The following is a 20,676-nucleotide window of genomic DNA, read 5'->3' on the forward strand; positions in this document are numbered from 1 at the left end:
ATAAGATATTTTTTGTATTGGGCTTGTAATAAAATCATTATTCTTGTTTTTTTTTCCTTACCTGCACGGTTTGTGCGTTAGCCATGCAAAAAAGTTAGGAAGTGCGTTATTAGATTTATTGGTGCGGAATTTGGAAAAGGATCAGATTAATTTTGTATATAAGTACGTATATACATATAACATAGGTTATAATTTCATATTGTTATGAAAAATGAAACTGGCTAAAATTCTATATGCATCAATACTTTTACCTTGGTATGTAGCTGACACAGATTGAATCAGTTGAGGCTACTTAACAAAAACAATTGAACCAGGTCTACGTCATTGACCGCAGCACGGCTATCAGCCTTGGTTTTGCCAAAGATACCTGAGTGCCCCGGACTCCAAGCAAAAGAAACTTTTTAATTTTTGATGACGATCACGATATGCAATAATGAATGGATGATTATTTCTGTTACTCCTAAAAAGAAATCTTTTTAAGGCTTGAACACTTTTAGCGTCGGTTAAAATTTTTGAGTTTTTTAACTTTCCAACTGACCAAAAGATTTTCCAGTAAATATTGAAGTCTCTGGGGGTAAATTTTATTTTCTGTACAATGTCAAACTGTTGATGGAAAACGCCAACTCCCACACACTCCTCGGGAGCGGGTTTGGAATCACTAAAAATTAAATGGAAATGTTTCCATCAGCTGTCACTGTCAATAATAGCAATAAATTTAACATTGGGAGAAGGATCTTGTTTTCATATACCGAAATCAAACAAAATGGTAGGAAGGAATTGTGATCTATGTGTTGGAGCTCGAAGAACGTAGTATTTTTAGGGACTAATAATAAGGCATTTTACTGTGATTCCTTCTCTTCTTTTCTTTTCTAAATTATATTCTTTTTCTTTTAACCGATTTCGTGTTGAACAGTCTGTATCTATAATGAAACCTTCTGTTTCCATTCCAGACGCATCGATTGTGACTACATAAGACACCTGGAGAGATGGAGGGATGGAGGGAGGGTCTTCGGACTCCAACATGGACGTCAAGAGAAAAATCCTATCTTACATACAATACAATAAAATTACTTACCAGGCAAAGAAAACTAACTAAAAATATAAATAATCAACAATAACCACTACTATATACACTTTACAACTCAACTGATCCATTAATTTAGCATACTTAAGTATTTAAAGTATTTATTAGTGCTTAAGTTTATTAACATAAAAATTCATATTTAATACAGAAATAACATAATACATAAAAATATATCTAATAACTAACCTTAAAATTTACTTATTAAAAAATATTATTAAAAGGAGTCCCTTTAGGCAAGGTTCCGAAGATACTAGCAGCGTTCCCCCTTTGAATAGCTAGACTAATTCTTTGTACGAGGTAGCTGCCAGCTCTTCGTTCTCCTGTGATGTCGACTAACCTTTTTGATAATTGCCTAAAAAGCTTTAATGCGCTAGGACCCTACGGACCAAGGGTCTCGACACCGAATGGGACATAATCATATTCAGAGCCTAGACCCCTGTACTATTATATTAATTCAATTTTCAAAAGTTCATTATTCATGTTGCAAAGACTATTTGCGCAATCCAAGTTTTGAAAATCTTTCAAATTTTTTATTGTTGCTGTTGCTATAAATCTGTCAGCTGTCAGCTGTCAACGTTGCAAGATTCTAACCCCAGTAATGAGCGTACGACTTTCATTCCTGATGTCGCAGGTTCGGCTCTTGTTAAATTGACTTTCGGTGTGCGCATTTAAAACTTCGTCTGTTCACCTATTAGATAAAGTTAATGATCACCAAATAGCTACAGAAATCCAAGGCCAAGACCAAAGGTGGTAGCGCCGCTGGTCTTTTGAGCTACTTTAGATTGCCTTTAAACGGCATTTGTCTAACTTCTATTATGTGGTATCTAAAAGGGCTGCTTTAGAATCACGGGGTATCTAAAATATGTATAAGTTTAGGTATTGAGAACTAATATACCTTAATATGTATGTACCCCATACAATATAAGAAAGGTGGCATTTTCAAGTCGGATGAACTAATGAAAGAACTTTTATAATTTACAACCCATAAGGCAATTTCAAGGATATGTGTTAATTAATAGATTGCCGACAACACAGGGCTATTGTTCACAATATCGTATAAAAGCTTTGTTTTGTTATTTTACTGTTTTTAGGAAAAAATATCAAACATATTTGCATTTAATAATTAAATCAATGAAATAATAGCGTTCTACTCTAGTCGCCAAGGCTCACTTTGGGCCGTTCCGGCAGCAAATGAACACTATAGTAGTATGTTCCGTTAGCATTTTTTTCTTCCTCACAAACAAAAAATTAGAATATTCTGCATATAACTTACAGAACTTTTTAAATTCATACGCCTTTTATACATTTTTCTATTATTTTAGTTAGGTATTGCATATCAGAAAGTTACAATTATTCATTCGCCTATTGATACAAGAGTCAAAGAGCGAAAATGAATAGTTTATAATAAAAATCGGACGTTACAATTTTATAAAATACGCTTGTTCGTCACGCTTATCATCGCACATAATTGATCAATAATTATGTCACTAAGCGAGGATGTGGACTAGTATATAACTATATGTCTCATGTTTAATTATTTGTCACAGCAATCACAAGCTCCACTGATTTGAGAATTCCCGTGATTCTTCGTTTTTTTATATTGCCTCGCATGGCATTCAGATTTAGTAATATGAAAATTTTTCAACCATGCTAACATGGTGACTATTCTTCGTGTATAGGAAAGTAAATCAGGTGTAAGCATTTTTTGGACGGGATATATTTTATTTTACCTTCACGGCTTCGGACGACTGGTTATTTCTTTGATTATAAATGTAATAAAAGATACCAAGGATGTAGATATTGAATATTGATGTATTCTATAAAATTGTTATACATAACTTTGCTCTATTGTCTGATTTGTAAGGATTATATTGGTATACATTATTGAAGTTTTCATTCCGTTACTTTTATGAAAAAGTTCTGCCTATATTCATCAGTGGGATACTAATGGTGAATGATTTTTTCATATAGGTTCAGTACAACAGACCCAATGCAAATAATAAAATCGAAACATATATTTCACTAATTCTAATGGTAATTCTCTTCTTATAGTGATGGTGGCGTTACCAGAACCGATCTTTGTATCCAATGGTTTTCATCGGAGGATTTATTTATAATATAGTAACAAAAATTGTGTTTAATATAAAAATATAATCTTATCCTAAAATATTGTGTCAAAACAATCCACACCTACATTTGACAAAAAATATGACCAAACCTCTATGAAAAATATTTTAAAATTCGAATAAATTTAGTACATAAAAAACATTGCTAAAAAAGGCGTTACTAAAACAAAACACGGCAAAAACGATATTGTTTCCGGTACTTCAACCGGTTATACTCGGCACTCGATGTGTGTGAACATAATATCGTGCGTACGATTGCGTGCCGGCCAGTGGGACCCATTCAAGGCATAAATCTATTGTAGATCTAATCTTACATGCGTTATTTGTCAAAACTATCACAAAACTTGTAATTCACATGACTTTTAATTAAACAAATTTGACGTTTACTGTCAACACAACACGATAGTCTATTGCTTAGAACTGTAGAACGAAAAAAGTAAGACAGTGAGAGTATTATTATTAAAACGCGGAACGATACGCTATTTCTAGCGAGAAATTGTTTAAGTTTTTAAGCTTCTCATCACTCAATGTAGTCCCGTTTCATGAAACTATTGATATTCAGTACTAGCTGCCCCCGCGCACTTCCTTCCAATTTAATGCCAATTTTTTTTGCCTAACTTTATAATAGCTACATACCAACATTTTGAACGTTTTACTCTGCTACATCGTAAAATGTTTCTCGGTGTAATTTTGACCATTTGACTATATGAAAGGAAAATCGCTTATCGAAAACTGTAGGTGTTGTCGTTAGGCGAGGATCACAAGTAGTGATTCCAAGTAGAACGAAACATTTTTACATACGAGAATCAACCTCCTTAGTGATAAAGTTTGTAACTTGGTCAAGCACTTATCACTTAAATGTATATTTTTTTATAGAACAGTGTGCAATTGGGAAGAAGGCTCATCTGATGTCTTGATACCGATTGGTTCACAAATACTCCAGTGGGCAGCTGAATCCACAGAGGTACAAGCGGCAACTGCCTTAAAAAAAATCAGTTGTGGAATTCTATGGTAATCCATTATTACTAGGGTTTTCTTCGTGGAGAAATGCGTTACGAATACCCTCCCACGGCACGGTTGCCGGGTTTGTGGGACTCACGGTCATCTGCGGCCACGAATGATGCGGAATGGGCCTTTGGCTCAGCAAGGACGATTCACATCGGCCACTTCGCCGTTTTATAGAGGCGGGGTACAATGGTAAAGCATTATAAGGGTTGATATTATAAGGGTCTATTAACATAGTATCTTAATACGTATTAAGACGTAAGTTACGTTAGTTACGTAACCGCGTAGGTTCGATTATATGTTAAATATAACGTTTTGTAATAAAAACTTTTAAACCGATTCTAACAATGTTAGAATCGGTTTCAAAGTTTTTATAATGCCTCCTAAGATTGGTATGGCGAAGCCAAACAAGAGAGACGTAGTTTAAAAAAGTTCCGTTATTAAACATTAGAAATTAAATAAAGGTTTCGGTTTGCATAAAGTTGTAAGGATCCTTATTCATAAATATTCATGAGAGATATTTTTAATTAAAATAACAGGATTGCAAACACGACGTTTATTCGAGTTTTAACTATATTTGCGGCGTGTTATTGACTTGTACACAGAGCACACGATGTAAATTTATATTATGTTTTGTTAATGAAAATATTTCAGTCGCGCTACAATTTTTTAATGATCATGTGTTAATCTAATAGCCAAGTAGATGATCAGCTCCTGTGCCTGACGCCGTCAACTTTTTGGGTCTAAGACATGCCGCTTTCCTGACTATGTTTTTCTTACCGTTTGAGTGAAAGTTAAATGCGCACATAGAAAGAAAGTTCTATGGCCGGGGATCCAAGCTACGACCTCAGGGATGAGGACCATGAATCCTTTAGGCCAAACTGCTCCAAAAATATAATCAATTAGGATTGATATGTAGGTCAAGAGGTATGGAGACATTTAATAATATTGTCAAGAAATTCTCTCCATATGCCTTGTCTACCCTAAGATGGTGCAACAGGTGTCTCTATATCAGATTGGCGTGAGCTTCACAACGCCTCTTGTCGACGATCACTTCTCACTATAGTCTCACAATCGAGTGCCGAAGATAATTGAGGCACAGAAAACTAATACAAAATGTGGTAAATACAGATATTATTATCAAGTTATTTTATATACCTAAGGATCTAAGGGCCTAAGGGTCTAAAGCCTAAGGGTCCCAAGAAAAGCGCGTACCAATTCTTAAAATACCGGCAATGCACTTGCAACTTCAGGCAACGTTAGTGTCTATGGGCAGCAGATGAGCCTCATTCCCGTTTGCCCGGTTATTAAAAAAAATCTAGAGCTACATCCCTATATATTTTCAGGAGTCAACGGGTGTGTTGCTGACCTTTCAGGGAATGATATGCTCGTCCGTAGTTGGCTCAGATTGCATGGATTTCCTTGATTATTTTTAATTAATAGACAAGTAGGTGATCAGAATTTTGTCTAACTCGCGATAATGCGACTGCAACTAAGACCTAACATGAATCAAGAAATAATAAGCGTGATTTTACCATCATAATCAGTTCAGAAGTTTTTGTAATATGGCTATGTATATAATAATGTAATATAAATAATAGTACAGGGTTTTTTTCTGAAACAACGATGTTGTGTTATTATTATAGTTATGTAGTATTATATATCAGATAAGACGTCGAAATTTAATGACTTAACAGAAGAGATTGCTCTTCGTTTAGAAAATGCCCTTCCTGAGTTTGATATTACAAGCACCAGTCGTATTTAGTAACTAATCATTAAATCATTATTTATAGAACAAATTTAATAATGAAATTAGATTAAATTTGTTCCATAAATGAAAATTGTTATTGTATTCAAAATTCGAACGAGTTGAAATTTCGAACTGCAATTTCCCACTGTGCTAAATTTGTATTTAGAATTTTTTGTATATCGTAATGTAATGGAGTTCTCTTACAAATCAATATAATTGACAGCAGACTAAATACTTCAACAATATATCATGCGCGCGCATTAATCTACAAACGATTATTATTTTTATGATCTAACATTCATAGACACAATGATTCCTAAAATACCGTAGACTACAGACGCACGTAATACACATTTTATTTGCCTGAATCTTTGTTTGAAATTGGCATTTGACACAAATTGACATTAGGAAAAATTTTCATTGTTACATACTTACAAGTTTTTTATAAACCGATTCAAAAACTAGTAATTACTCAACCAACTTTTTAAGTCTTCAATTCGGAACATTAATTTAAATTTATAAGTTGCAAAAGTTCACGCGAAAAGCTGCTTAAAGCTTTTGTTCTTAAACCTCCGCTGTTTTCCTTGTATTTAAGGCTTTGATTGGAGACATCTAACAACGAGAATAAAATCCTCTACTACAGACTCAATATAAATCGCATATTATTTCAATACTATATATTTTAGTACATATAGCACCTACTGGCCTCTAATTACGCTTTACACTTTTTATAATTAATCAAATAATACAATCTCCATTCATTGGTTTATTATATTTTAGGCGGCGATGCGCACAAAGCATTAAGATAAGATTATAGACCAAAAACATAATTATCTTATGTTTAACAATGATAATTCAGTTAATACTAGCCTTATTACCTGAATACAATTATTCAAACAAAAATTATGTACTTTAGTTACTTTTCTTTGTTAAATTTTTATTCAGACCAAGGTAGATTGAAACGTCCCTGATAAAAGAAAACATCGTACACACAACCCTTGTTAGGCTGATTAATACATAAAGCTAAATAATAATTATACATAATTGATAAATAGAAAATTTAATAAGTATGTTTTTTTCCATGGAATCATTCCTCCTTGTATTGCGATACTTAGGGATTAAGCGAGGCTAGCACCAGCTCTTCGGGCACCGGTGGTAAATACCATGCGCCAACTTATTTTTTTTAATTGAAGCCTGAACACTTGAATGCGGCCCAAGGGTCTTTAATCCAAAGGGAAAAAAATCGAAGTTGGTGTAAAAACTCTTATATTTGAGCCGTTGTTATTCGCGTGCTTAATGAACCATTATATTCCGAATAATTTATGTGTTGCATAGCTATTTGTTACTTTATCCATACATTGTGAAACAGACCCTTAGTCATATTAAATACGGAATCCTTAAAATGCCTTACATTCACAACGCATACAAATCTATCAAAGATCATTTACTAGACAAAATTAATTTATTAGTACAGGATTTTCTTATTGTATCAGCGACTCGGGAAATTTAAAATGTACGATCGTAGATGTCTAGCCGGTGTAAAGTTCTTATACAAATTATTATATGTTCAAATATAGAACAGAAATCTTACACAATATTGATTTCAATATTGTGTTAGATTAATATATATTAATAATGATCATTTGATCATCCCCATTAATTCCCAAGGTCGGTAGGTATTAGCCAGGGCTTTACGCAAAACGGACCAAATTCGAGTTTAGTTGCGGAAATTGAGCCCACCTTATACTTAGAAAATACATTATATGTGATGTGGTACTTTCATAAATGAACCTTTATTTCATATGAACTGCACTAATCCCTGTGAGAAAAATCTGAATAGAATATCACTAACAAAGTACCGAAATGTTGACACAAATTACCAAGAATCGCCGGTCAAACAAGAAATTCATATGAAATAGCCATATACTGCTATCTCTGTTGTTTTAAATTAAAACTATGAAGACGATAAGTTGTGTACATAAGCTTAATAACATGTAAAGAATAGCCGATGTTTGTAATGAGCAAATTGTGAAAGCGTTAGATAACGGCTATCATTCTATTGTGTAATATTGACATTGAGCTTTTTAATTTTTCACACATAGCCGCTTAGTAATTGTGTCAAAATCGTCGTGAAATTTTAGTCTTATTTTAATAAACTAATGGAACTGTAGATGAAACGCAAGATTTTATGTTAGTATAGGGATGTCTTACAGTAACGACATGCCCGGTGTGAATCAAGTCCCATATATCTCTATTGAATTGATCACCACTTTTGAGAAGTCTAACAAAGTGTCACTCCACTTAAATATTTTAATATTCTTAAAAGGCCGGCAACGCTCCCTCGAGCCCATCTGGCATTAAGAGTGTCCATGAGCGGCGGTATCACTTAACATCAAGTGAGCCTCCTACCCGTTTGCCCCCAATTCTATAAAAAAAAAGTTTAGTCTATGAAGGGACCATTCAAGTACTTAATGAAATATTTGATGTCCAAACACGCAGTAACTTACCCCCCATAATGAACGGTTACTTGACCGCCAAGACACTATTTTCACCTAAGTCACAATTATGTGGCATAAATTACCGGAAACTCGCTAAAATACTGTTGTTATTGTTTTAATCGCTTTAACATGATTAAAAACATTACATAACGCGTAATTCAAAACCCTGCCCGCACCTGTAACGAATCGTAACATTTACATGAGAGTTTTACTTCCTCAAATTCCTTAGGTAGGTAATATTTGAACGCTCCCATATAACTTAGTTTAGAATACGTCCAACATCTTACAATAAATAACAAACAGTAACAGAGATTTCCCCTAATCAAAATCATACTTTGCGCGCTGATATTATTTATTATTATATACAAAAACTCTTTATTTGTCTAAATAAGAGCTTTTTCGACAACATTATTTCCGTGCATTCTTGCAAAAATAGCTTAGCACTAAATCGTTTAAATAATTCTGCCTATCGTTTAACATTTGAAACCCGGGATCTATAACGATTCGTAATGGACATCTATCATTTGTATCACACATCCAGAATTACACTAAAAGTCTTTCATCCAATTCTGTACTTGTCCCACGATTGGTGAAATGTTAAACGACTAATCCGGGCATTAATGTCTATGTATACGTTAATACGTACGTCTTAAAATAGATTTATTGTAAACGCATTTACATTATTTACAATAATCTAAAGCTATACTTATAGTAATAACAGTAATGACGTCTTTAATGTCGCAAAGGAACCTGGTACCTTTGGAGTAGAGAGTCTTGGGCCGTAGGGTTCAAGTGCACAGGCGCTAAGTATTTAAGTTGGCACCTGGTAGTATGGATGGTGGATAGTACCAGTCAGTGAACCTAGGCCTTTTGTTTTTCCTCAACGAATAAGTATCGACTTAGAGCGAGGAAATGCTGCCAGTATGAAAGGTCCACTATGTAGTAGATATTATAAAAAATATAAGTAGACTATTAAAAAACATTTAAAAAGTTTCGTCCCCGTCGCAGTGTATCTGTTATGCTGACAGCATCTACTTACTCGCTTTCTTGCGATAGTAAACTATCTTATCAAATCAAATCAAAATATCTTTATTCATATAGGTAAACGTACACTTATGAACATCAAGAAAATCAAATTAAATTAACTGTGAATTTACATTTACAACCAGTTCGCAAGTCAAGGGCGTAGAGCGAGAGATCTATACCAATATGCCTAATTTTGACCTTGAAATAATTGTGGAAGTTTAGGGTAGGTTTAACAGTGGAGAACATAGGTAAATATAATAAGTAAAGAAAAATAATAAAAACGACAATTGAATTCTCCTATGAAAACTGGGAAATATTTGAGTCGTTAAAGAAATAAAAATTGTCACCTGGTTGTCATATATTTAGAAGTCTTCAAAAATTTGTTTCATAGCTGCGGTTGAAGATTGCTTTAAAAAAATGTATTAAGTTCTGACACAAATATATATATATATATATGTATACGTATATAGGTGATACTAAGTTCACTGGGTAGAGTTTCTAATATAAATGATATTCAGTGAAAGAGCCGGGTTTCTTTCTTCTCTGAGTATTTATAAACAATATTGAGTTTTTGTGCATTTTTATAAAAGCAAGAACACAAATTCATCAAGGGATTTCCAAAAGATAAAATATCATCGAAGGGAATCAAATCCCGACGTCACCACTACGCATCATGTGTTTTCAATATGTAATGATCCATTCATCAACTCGATAGAATAGTTTCAAAAAACGACTAGTAACACTTACGAATGGTATGATATTGAATCCGATAAGGCAATATGCATAAATATAAATCTTCACAAATGAAGTTTCCCAGCGTGAATTTAATAACACCTCCATATAATATATTTTTTAATTTCATGCACAAATAAATATTAATTGGCGAATTTAATATTCGCGGCGATAAACATTAATTAAACTTTTATTCATAAGGTAATCTGATTTTAATATTGTGCAGGCAAACAATGATTTTACTTTTAAGTAGTAATATTTTCTACCGGACTGTCTAAAGAAAATTCTGTAAAACTAAGTTATCTATTAAACTACCCTTCTATCTTCCACTTTTCATAAAAAGGTAGGTAGGGACAGAAGGGTTCTACTCGTATAAATCTATGAACACACGCCAAATTTATATTTTTTTTAAATTACGTCATTGTTGACGTTAGGGCTTATTCAATAAATCGAAAATGAATCATGGCGTACTAAATTAACTTTTATGCGTATTTAAATTGTATTGTTTGAAGCGATAGCGTTTAAGGGTTTAATCTGTAATTAGTTTAAATGTTTCCAAGGTGTAGAATTCATATCGAAACATAACACAATAATTTTTCCAAATAAATTATGATTGACCTTTGGATGTAGGTACATATAGTACTGCAGTTTTATTATACGTCGCACGGAAAATTACAAAATACCTACCGAAGTGGTCTCATACATAATATCCGTACCCTTCTACTAGAGGCAAATGGAATTTGCAATTCTAAATTAAACTGAACACAAAAATTTAAATCTTAAAAAAAAGGTTGGAATATATTAAAACGATTCAAGACGCGATCGTAAATATATTTTAGAAAGTGGTTTTATAATGTTTTTCAGTCAAAGAGCCTCATGTGCAAACATTGCTTGTAGAACTATAACTCTGCGTATTCTATAAATAGTATAAAATAAAAAAGAAATATAAAATCAATGGTATTACGTGGACCCTAGGTGTGGTCCTCAGATTTCTGAATACTTATGTTTAATAATCATTATGCAATGTAATAGGCAAGTAGGTGATCAGTCTCCTGTGCCTGATACGATGTCAACTTTTTGGATCTAAGACATGTCGGTTTCCTCACTATGTTTTTCTTCAATGTTAGAGCGAATATTAAATGCGCACATAGAAAGTCCATTAGTGCACAGCCAGAGATCGAACCTTCAACCAGAGGGATGAGAGTTGCAGTTGCAGTGCGTCAGTTGTCGCTGACGTCACTAAACATAAAAAATAGTATACCTAGCAATATAATAATAACCGAAATAATCCCAAAATAATTTCTCGAAGCATTTAAATTGTTCGACCTTCAGAAATCCATTTATCCTTCAAAAAAGATTAAATACAGCAAAAATAACCTGATTTTTTTTACGAGAAAACGCATAATCACTGGTGGACCCGTGTGCGAGAAATCTTCCAGGATCTTGAATCGATAAATATATAATTTCAACTTCATTCGTGACAGAAATGTGTTGTGACAAAATTCATTTTTCGCTTGTCCCCACAAACATTAATCATATAAGACAACATGTATGCGTCTGATGGGTGATCTGTGTGTTTTTTAGTTTATGGAATCCTAGAGCCAAAATACATAAGTCCACGTTTAATTCGGCTAACGTAATTTTTACATACGACTTCAACCTTCAAAAATTATCACAATAATTTAAAACTGGGTTTAATTTCTAACAATCTCACAATCTCAAATATTCTCCTTTTATGCATAGGCCTCAGACTTTTTATCTGTTTCATGATCATTTATCAATCAATAAGCAAGTAGATGTAATCAGCCTCCTGTGCTGAAACACGCCGTCGAATTCGGTTTCAAACAAGCCGGTTTCCTCACGATGTTTTTCTTCACGATTCGAGCGAAGCTTAAATGCGAACATAGACAAAAAATAATTTTCATCACATTGGTGCACCGCCGGTGTTTAAAACCTACGACCTCAGATATAATCGGACGTTGAAGTCACTAAGCCAACACTGCTCTAATATCCTCACAGCGATCACAAATGGCTACTACCGTGACTACATAATCACTATTTTACCGTTCCAAGTGATGATTTGAACATTTCTAGAAATCTAGCATAAACATAGCTATAAGATGTTAGCTACTAAAAATTCATCGTCTCAGCGCGTGTAGATATTATGAATAATTGAATTATTCAATCGCATGACGCATGCGTTCGGGAGACTTAATGTAGGTGCTCTAATTCAAAATAATTTCACTATATACCTACGTCAATAGTTTTGATGTAAGAGGTATCTGAGCCCCAAACTATAAGCGAAAGTTATGGTCTGGCATTTATTTGAAATTATCATTGTGCTTTTTCTACGAATTCTATAAATCTATAAAATTTTCGGTACATTTTTATGTTCGTAATATCATCGTCTTCCTCTTTTTTCGGGTACTGGACGTAAGCCTCTTCAATTCTCCAGTACGCCCTACACTGGCCTCTGCTAAGGCCCCAACTTCGTTGGTGTGTCTTTTATTCTTTAAGTCCATTCAAAGAGCCTTCGGTACCGACGGTTCTTGTCCACCGCCACATAGCCCTTACTCCAGTATTTTTATGTAATAGGAGGCAAACCAGCAAGTGCCTTACCTGATGTTAAGTGGTACCCCGCCGCTCATGGAAACTCACATTATCAATAGGCTCGCAAGTGCGTTGTCGCCTTTTAAGCGGTACGCTCATTTCTTAAAAGAACCTAAGTTAAATTGGTTCGAAAATACTTCAGTGGGCAGCTGGATCAACGTGGTGGTGCGCGGTTAAAACTCCCTTAAGATATGGTTGGTATGGTGAATAATAGGTATTTTGTATGCTACCTTGAACTCTGATAATGAAATTCAACTGCCGCAAGCCGCAAGCCGCAAAGTGACTGGAATCGCTCTTCGTGGAATACGGTCAAGCAGAAGGATCTTGTCTGGGGAGTTCCCGCCGGTGAGAACAATACTAATATCATGTGGGGCCGAAGTTGCGCTTTATGGTGTTGCAAGCGGTGGCCCGGAGTGAAGTACCGACTCGCCTTGATGACCACGCCAGGCTTCTTAGAAGCTGAGCCTTCCCTTCCAAATGATCGCAAAACTAAACGTCATTCGAAATGTCAACGCCCAGTATTTCTTTCCAATCTTATTAATTATTTTAGTAGGAATTATGCTGTCAAATTTATGTAACTATTAGTGTTCGAAATCTATATATTAAGTTTGTATTTACAATGATGATCTATAGGTAAACTAAAATCGGTTCATTAAAATTAAATAAATAAATTAAAAAGGTAGGAGAGTTGGGAATTAGCGATAAATCCTATATCAAAAATATTTAGTTTGAATTCACTTTAAACTAAAGTACTGATCTTATCATAGCGTTATCACAAGTTTAATCAAAAAGACAAGCCAAAGTACTTGCTACTTAGGGAACAAAAAAGGTTTATTTTTAATTAGTGACCCGTACGAAGCCGGACAACAGTGACACGTAAACCTTGAAAAATAATAATAATAAATTCCGCGCAGTAGTTTTTCAGTTTATCGCAAACACGCGACGGACTTGTATAATATAAAACTTATGTGTAGGCATTATTAGAATCTACTACTCATCGTTGAGGTAGCGTTTATAAGAAACGTTTTCCTTCAACAGTTTTTATCGTTGCAAATCCTAATACCACGAAAAGATCATTTAATTTCTCACGTTAACATAGAGCTTATGACACTTACTTTATATTGGTTAAAGAAATTTGAAAATCAGTTGAGTAGATTAGACCCCACAACCTTACAGACTTAAGTCAAATTTGTGTACAAAAAATTCCTATTGAACAAGAATTATCTGCTTTTATAAAACTTTTAAAAATTAATTAGTGGAGATTTTATATGCGTGAAGGAACACGTGAGTTTCCATTAACGCGGTTAATTAAAATTGTAAGTAAAATAAAGTATTAGCAAAGATTAATTTATGCTTATCAATCTCTGTATTTAATACCGTTCTTGTACGATTAATTCCTTCAGTGATAAGGTTTTATATTTCATTTTACTATATTATTCATTAATTGTTGGAATTCTACTATCACGTGACTATACCGCGAGAATAACTTAATTTATAATAACTCGAGAGGAAGATTACTGGTTTCCCATCCCTAGTTCGAGGTCGAAGGTCTGAACCCCGGCTGTAAAATTGATTCAGAAATCAAGAGAAAACAAATAAGAAGCTTGAAGGTTACAGTGTTCGAATACTACATCATCAGGACTACATTAAGTCCATGTCATTGACCATGTTTAAGATTAGTACACGTCCTCCGACGGAGTGAAGGAATCCAAATTTTCACTCTTCTCTCATTAATTTCTATTTAGGTGGGAGTCCTATTTTTTCTTGAAGGAAGATTCTAGAAGGTTGTAGCGGTGCTGGTGTTTTATATCAATTTTCATTTTTAATGTTAGTTTTCATCAAAACGATTTCGCATTCTAAGAAATAGTAGTTGTTAACGGAAATCGTATTTAAATTGTAACTGTCTACTTATATTTAATCACGCAATAAAACTATTCGGATTTCGTGATAAATTATTAATTAATGTTGATTGTTGCTTGCTATAATTAATTTACATTTAAATTACTTAATTGTTCGCGTTTTACAATGTCGAGATGTATTATTTATTCACAAAACAAATGGCTATCAGAGCAAAGAAGTTATGTATGGAATTATTTTGACATTACACTGAGACGCCGTTCTATTTATAAAGTGTATACTTGTTTGAGTCCAACTTAAGATATGGGCAAGTGATACCTGCTGATAGTGTAGTCATTTCACACGAACACTTTTTAATATTTAATTTTACAAAAGCAGGAAAAACAGAAGTGGGAATGCCTTAAATCCCTGTATCTGTTTTGCTATGTTTACTGTATCAGGTGGAGATCGAACCTATGACCTGAAGTAAGTCGCACAAAAGTGGGCTTCTCTCCACAATAAATATTATATATAACAATTCCTGCATAAGCTACCAACTCAGAAGGCGTTGTAAGACAGAACAGTTCTATTAAGGGCATTAAGAATGATCATTTGAATCCATTGAATATTCCTATTATACTATTAAAGCCCGTTCATTTTTAATTTATACAATGTATTTATTAAATTTAGTAACAATAGAATTTGTTTAGTGTTAAGGGTAGTGTTGGCCTAGTGGCTTCAGCGTGCTACTCTCATGCCTGAGGTCGTAGGTTCGAACCCCAGCTGTAACAATGGACGTGAACGGTGAAGGAAAACATCGTGAGGAATCCGACATGTCTTAGACCCAAAAAGTCGACGATGTGTGTCAGGCACTGGAGACTGATCAGCTACTTGCCTATTAGATTTAAATATGGTTGTAGCGCCACTGATTTATTTATTTATTTAGTGTTAACAGCATTCGAAACATTAAACGCTCCCTGATAAGATTATATTAGTATTATACTTTTTTCATCTATCGAGGCATTATAATACAAAGACTAGTTTAATCTTTGAAACTAATTTTGAATTAATTTTGATGATAATATAAAAAATAAATGTTTTAATTTACTTCTTCAACGACATACCATCGTTAAAAACCTTGTTCTTTCCTCATTTTTATAAAAATCCACTGCTATATTTACACATTTTAAACTAAAGTACTCTGTCTCTTTTAAACAAATCGTAAACAGAATTTCACTGAAAGAGATGAAACTATATTTAAAATAATAGATACAATGTGGCTGACTTATACTAAATTCTAATAGTATAATGCATACATAGGAAAATCCATTGGGGTGCACCAAAATTGTTGGAACTGGAAAGCCTGAACCCAGGGTTTTCGGTCGCTTTAGCCAGGATCTTCCCAAATATATAGTAAGCCCATGCTATTTTTCTTGACACTACCGGAAATATTGCCTTGTGAGTTCATATAGCTGACAAAAGACTCGCGAAGGTACAGCATGAACCATCATCAGTTGTTTGCCAGAAGCTGGAGATCAGATGGTTCAGCTGGGTACAAAAACTTGATAAAAAATCCTGGACGGCTACCCAACCTGCCTTAAGCATGAGCTAGGGAGAGTGAGTTGACTGACTGTTCGCTCCCCTGGGTGAATCTAAACCGATAGAAACCTTTGCTTGTAGATTGCATGCGCATCCCATGCCCTAGAAAGTTGCAGGGGTATGTGGGACTCGACCCACACCAAAATCTCTGCTATTCAGAGTCTGGGTGAACAATACCCACTAAAACACCTCGACAAATTCCTACAAAGCCGCGTTACAGAGGCTCCGGGGTCGCTATCGCATTCTACCGGGACATCAACGGCATATTGCACTCAAAAACCTTCGGTGCAATATACACTACATAGGAGGTAGGAGATGGAACCGACAGAAACCTGGCGTTTGATTGGACAAACTATGACCAATTAAGATTTTGAAAACAGAATGATTATCATGATTTTGAGAAGAACTATAGTTACTGTAGACCAATCTTTCATTACCTTACTAACAGGGAAGCGCCCTATCCGACAGTGCTGAGTGAAAGAGTGAATAAGGCAAAGGTGTTTTGTAAGCTCAAATTTTAAATTTTGACATTACTATGCTAATTTCTACCTGACTTAAACGTATTATTGAAAAGTATTGTGTATGGATGCTTATCTATGCTTATTGTATTGCTAATTGTAACGAACAATATGCTTTTGTTGCTACACTTTATTTTAGGTCGTGAAAATAACTAAGGCGAGTTCATAATACAATATTTATAAGTTGAAGCAACTTTCAATAAAGACGATGATTTTTATATCTGTATTTAGTAGGAAGAAAGAAAATAATTTAAAATTTCAATGGAGGGTCGATTTAAAATACGAATTTAAAACAATTCAAAGAAATCGTCAGCCCCAGTTCCCAAATGTTGATTCAATGTAGAGGGCCGATTCTAAATAAACAAATGGTGCAGCGAACATCTTTGTCTAATCTACTGAAAAACGCGTATGTGTAAAAGTGACAGAAAATAAGTGTAAGGCAAGCAGCATTCTTTAAGTTTTTCAATATTGTTTGAATTGTTATTTGGAGACTATATTTAAACATGACGTATTTGATTAACGTCGTGCCATACGATATTACTCAGAGCGTTACTAGAGGGCGCTTCACCTATCATCGTATAGGTTATAATATACCTAAAATCACGATAAAAAGCGGTTAAAAGACTTACAAGAAAAATTTAGCTGTCTTCATCGAGTAGCCTTTAATAGACCGTGACATATTCGATTTTTAAAATACCTCAACTTCACCTTAACATATTTCTTGACTACTTATTTAATAGTAATAGTAGTAGGTCTAGCACTATCATAATACGCACCAGTGTGAACAGCACTTTGTTGGAAAATTTTAGAACAATGGAGTAAAGTTAATAATTAATATTTATCGCTGAAAGGAAACTGATTAGTTTGTAGGTATTAGGAATTGTACCTACTTAATAACCACTTTTAATATTAGGATTATTTCAGCCTTAGTTGAATGCGAACCCGGACTTTTATGGTTATTTTATATGCAGATATAACAAAACACAAAACCCTCTTGGTATGGGATGGAAAAGGGGGTCGAAAATTTGAATGAGGTTACATTTGGGTCCGATAGGTGGCGCTATATTAAAAATGTATTTGACACAGTCTGGCCGATCATTCCTCCAGTTTATCTTATATTGTTTTTTTTTGTTAATAATTATAAGACGAGAAAAAGAAAAAAAAAAACAGATAATACTATTTTTTACCTAAGTTAAGTACAATGCTTAAATATTACGCAATAATTAAATTAATTATGCTTATAATTGTTATAATAGTTGTCACTATTGTCACAAATGGTAATTTTACTGTTAAAAAAATATAATTTAAATGTATTAATTGTAATTGCAATTGTCATTGTATAATTTATGGTCTTAGCTAACTCGTAAGACCCGTAGATCCAGATATGGATTCGAAAACACAGATGGTGGCCCACCTTAGAAAAAATCTTAAAACACATGTTACTGACCGTAAAAAACGTTTAATAAATAGCCACGATTTATATTGATTTTAAATATTTTTAGTCTATATAAAAGTGTATCTATATCAGTCCATTTTTTTTCTTGAAAACCTTTCGTAATTTTCGTTTAGATACAAAAATACGTTTTGATCCACGTTTATAAGTACACCCTTATTAAAGAATTTTAAATACAACCAAATGAGCATTTGTATCGCAAAAAGGAAATCTATAAAAAATGAAGTAAAAAATATTCTCTTTAAGTTAAAAGTAGCGCAACAAAGTTAACTCCCATTGAACAACTCAAAATGGACGCGGCTTATTATATTCTTAATAAGAATTCCGTAATAGTACATTAAGATATAAATATATTAATAAGAACCGTATCAATAATAAGCATTATTTAAAACGTATATTTCTTTACCTAATTGATAATAAACTTTCAAATAGTTGAAAACCGTTTTGAATATGACAGGAAATTTAACTAAGAATAGTGTTTTAGTGTTAATTACTACTTAAATAAAATATATAGCATCAGTTGCTGTATTTATAGATAGATTTTAATAAAAACGTATTAGAATTAATTTCATTTAAAATGTATGCATATTGTATGAACTTTACGGTTGACCTTTAAACATAATTCTTTATTTTTATAAACTGTTTAATATTAATTGTTTTACCGTTATTCTACTTTTACTTATCGAATTTAATTAAGAAATTGAAAAATTAATATAATTCGAAAATATCTTTATCAAACAACACCATAATATTTGTTAATAACACGTTTTATATTAACCACCTTATTAAATCAACAAATTGAAATTAATATAATTTTTTTTTTCATTTTATATATCATAAAAATATTAAAAATTTTATCCGATAATTAATTATTCAAGATCTATGCGCCTCCATAAATTCTGAGCGCAGTTCATTTATCAGTTCCTTGACACTCGGTCCGAGACGCTCCCTAGTCTTACAACAGCTGAACTCCGCGTTACGCCTATTTAAGAGATTTTGTGCTTTAAGTCGATGACGTAAGGTTTATTACCCAATACGCTACACTACAATAAATATGCAAACCGAAGTTGCAGTTGCAACAATTAAACTAAGTTAACAAGTTATTAGTTGCAACTTAGTATGTATTATTATAATTACACGCGAACAATATAAATAATTTTATAATTTGAAATGTACATGGAAACATTATTTTACACAGACAAGTAAATTAAAAAAATCGGGTCAAACAATATCTAACGGTCGTATTTGAGTCATCAATTTACGTTCACGAAATCATATGGAACATGACATTACAATATTACATCAAAGTAATCGTATTTTGGAATTACACACAAAATTACGTTTTAAAAGATGCGCAGTTTAAAGGGTAGGAGACGCGGGGCGGGGCGAAAACGGCGGGAAAAAGTTTTAGAACATTGGACTCACCCTTTCTTCCTCACGGATCATTTCAGCGATGCCTGGTCTAATGTCCGCGTCGTCGCCATGGATGGGCATGGGCACGCTGACGTCCGGCGGGGGCAGAAGGTCGGCTGGTGTCGACGGGGACTCGCGAGGGCTCTGCCTCGGGCTGCGCTCGACGTCCGAGCCCCTTCTGCGGACCTTGGATGGGATTGTCACCGCGTCGTCCATTGGTCGCTTTTGGGCCCGGGCCTCCATCTCTCTCTGGGCAGTCTCAGCTCGCAGCACGGCTTGTTCCCCGTTGACGTCTGTCAATCCTCTCACTTTTAAGGTTTCGGCCACTTTCAGCAAGCCAGTAATCTGCTCCTGCGACACGTTTATCTCCCCACGGTACATGAACTCCACCACTGCCTTCAGATCGCTATACATTATGTCGCGTAATATCACGATGGGATGCTCACTGGGATTGTCCATAAACAAGCTCTGGAAGTAGGGGCTGCAAGCCGACAACACAACTTTGTGGGCCTTGAGTTTCCTCCCATCGCAAGCGAGCGTAACGTCCACCAAAGTTTCTGTTTGAAACAGCTGGTCAAAACAACTCGTGAGGTTGGATTGATAATTATTCCACCGCAGGCAGAATTGCTGGGGCGAGCCGGGTGGGTCCCTGGCGTCCATGGCCACGGGTTCTTCCTCGGCCGGCATCGCTTTAGTAATAGGTAACTCGCATCTGCAACGGAACGCGTCGTGAACGTGTCGTGTGAGACGCAAGCGTCGGCGACGAGGGCTCGCGAAGCACTGAGCGACGAGGGCCGTGCGGGGTGGCGCGGGGCGGCGCGAGGGCGGGCCGAGCGGCAAGCGAATGGCCGCCGCGCGCCGCCTCTCGCCACGCCCGCCCGCCCCCGCACGCCGCCGCTTCCAGCCGCCGCCGCCGCATCGATCGCGAAGCGCCCGCGCAACTTCTCTTCTGCTTGCTGCTAGAAAGTATACTGCTCATGATTTATGTACGCAAACCTACATATTAATTACTTATTATTACGAATT

General features: G+C 34.7%; 1 protein-coding gene across 2 annotated transcripts in view; it reads right to left on the minus strand.

Annotated features, from left to right (window-relative positions):
* Positions 1 to 20,417, minus strand: part of LOC111000678 (protein bric-a-brac 1) — a 152,271-nt gene extending 131,854 nt beyond the window's left edge. For both annotated transcript variants that reach the window (XM_022270234.2, XM_022270226.2), the window contains exon 1: positions 19,663 to 20,417. In XM_022270234.2, the coding sequence (XP_022125926.1) occupies positions 19,663 to 20,337 (675 nt within the window). In that variant the 5' untranslated portion in view covers positions 20,338 to 20,417. The remainder of the gene's footprint in view (positions 1 to 19,662) is intronic.
* Between the last annotated feature and the right edge of the window lie 259 nt (positions 20,418 to 20,676).

Source organism: Pieris rapae, chromosome Z, assembly GCF_905147795.1.
Source record: "Pieris rapae chromosome Z, ilPieRapa1.1, whole genome shotgun sequence".
Lineage (NCBI taxonomy): Eukaryota > Metazoa > Arthropoda > Insecta > Lepidoptera > Pieridae > Pieris > Pieris rapae.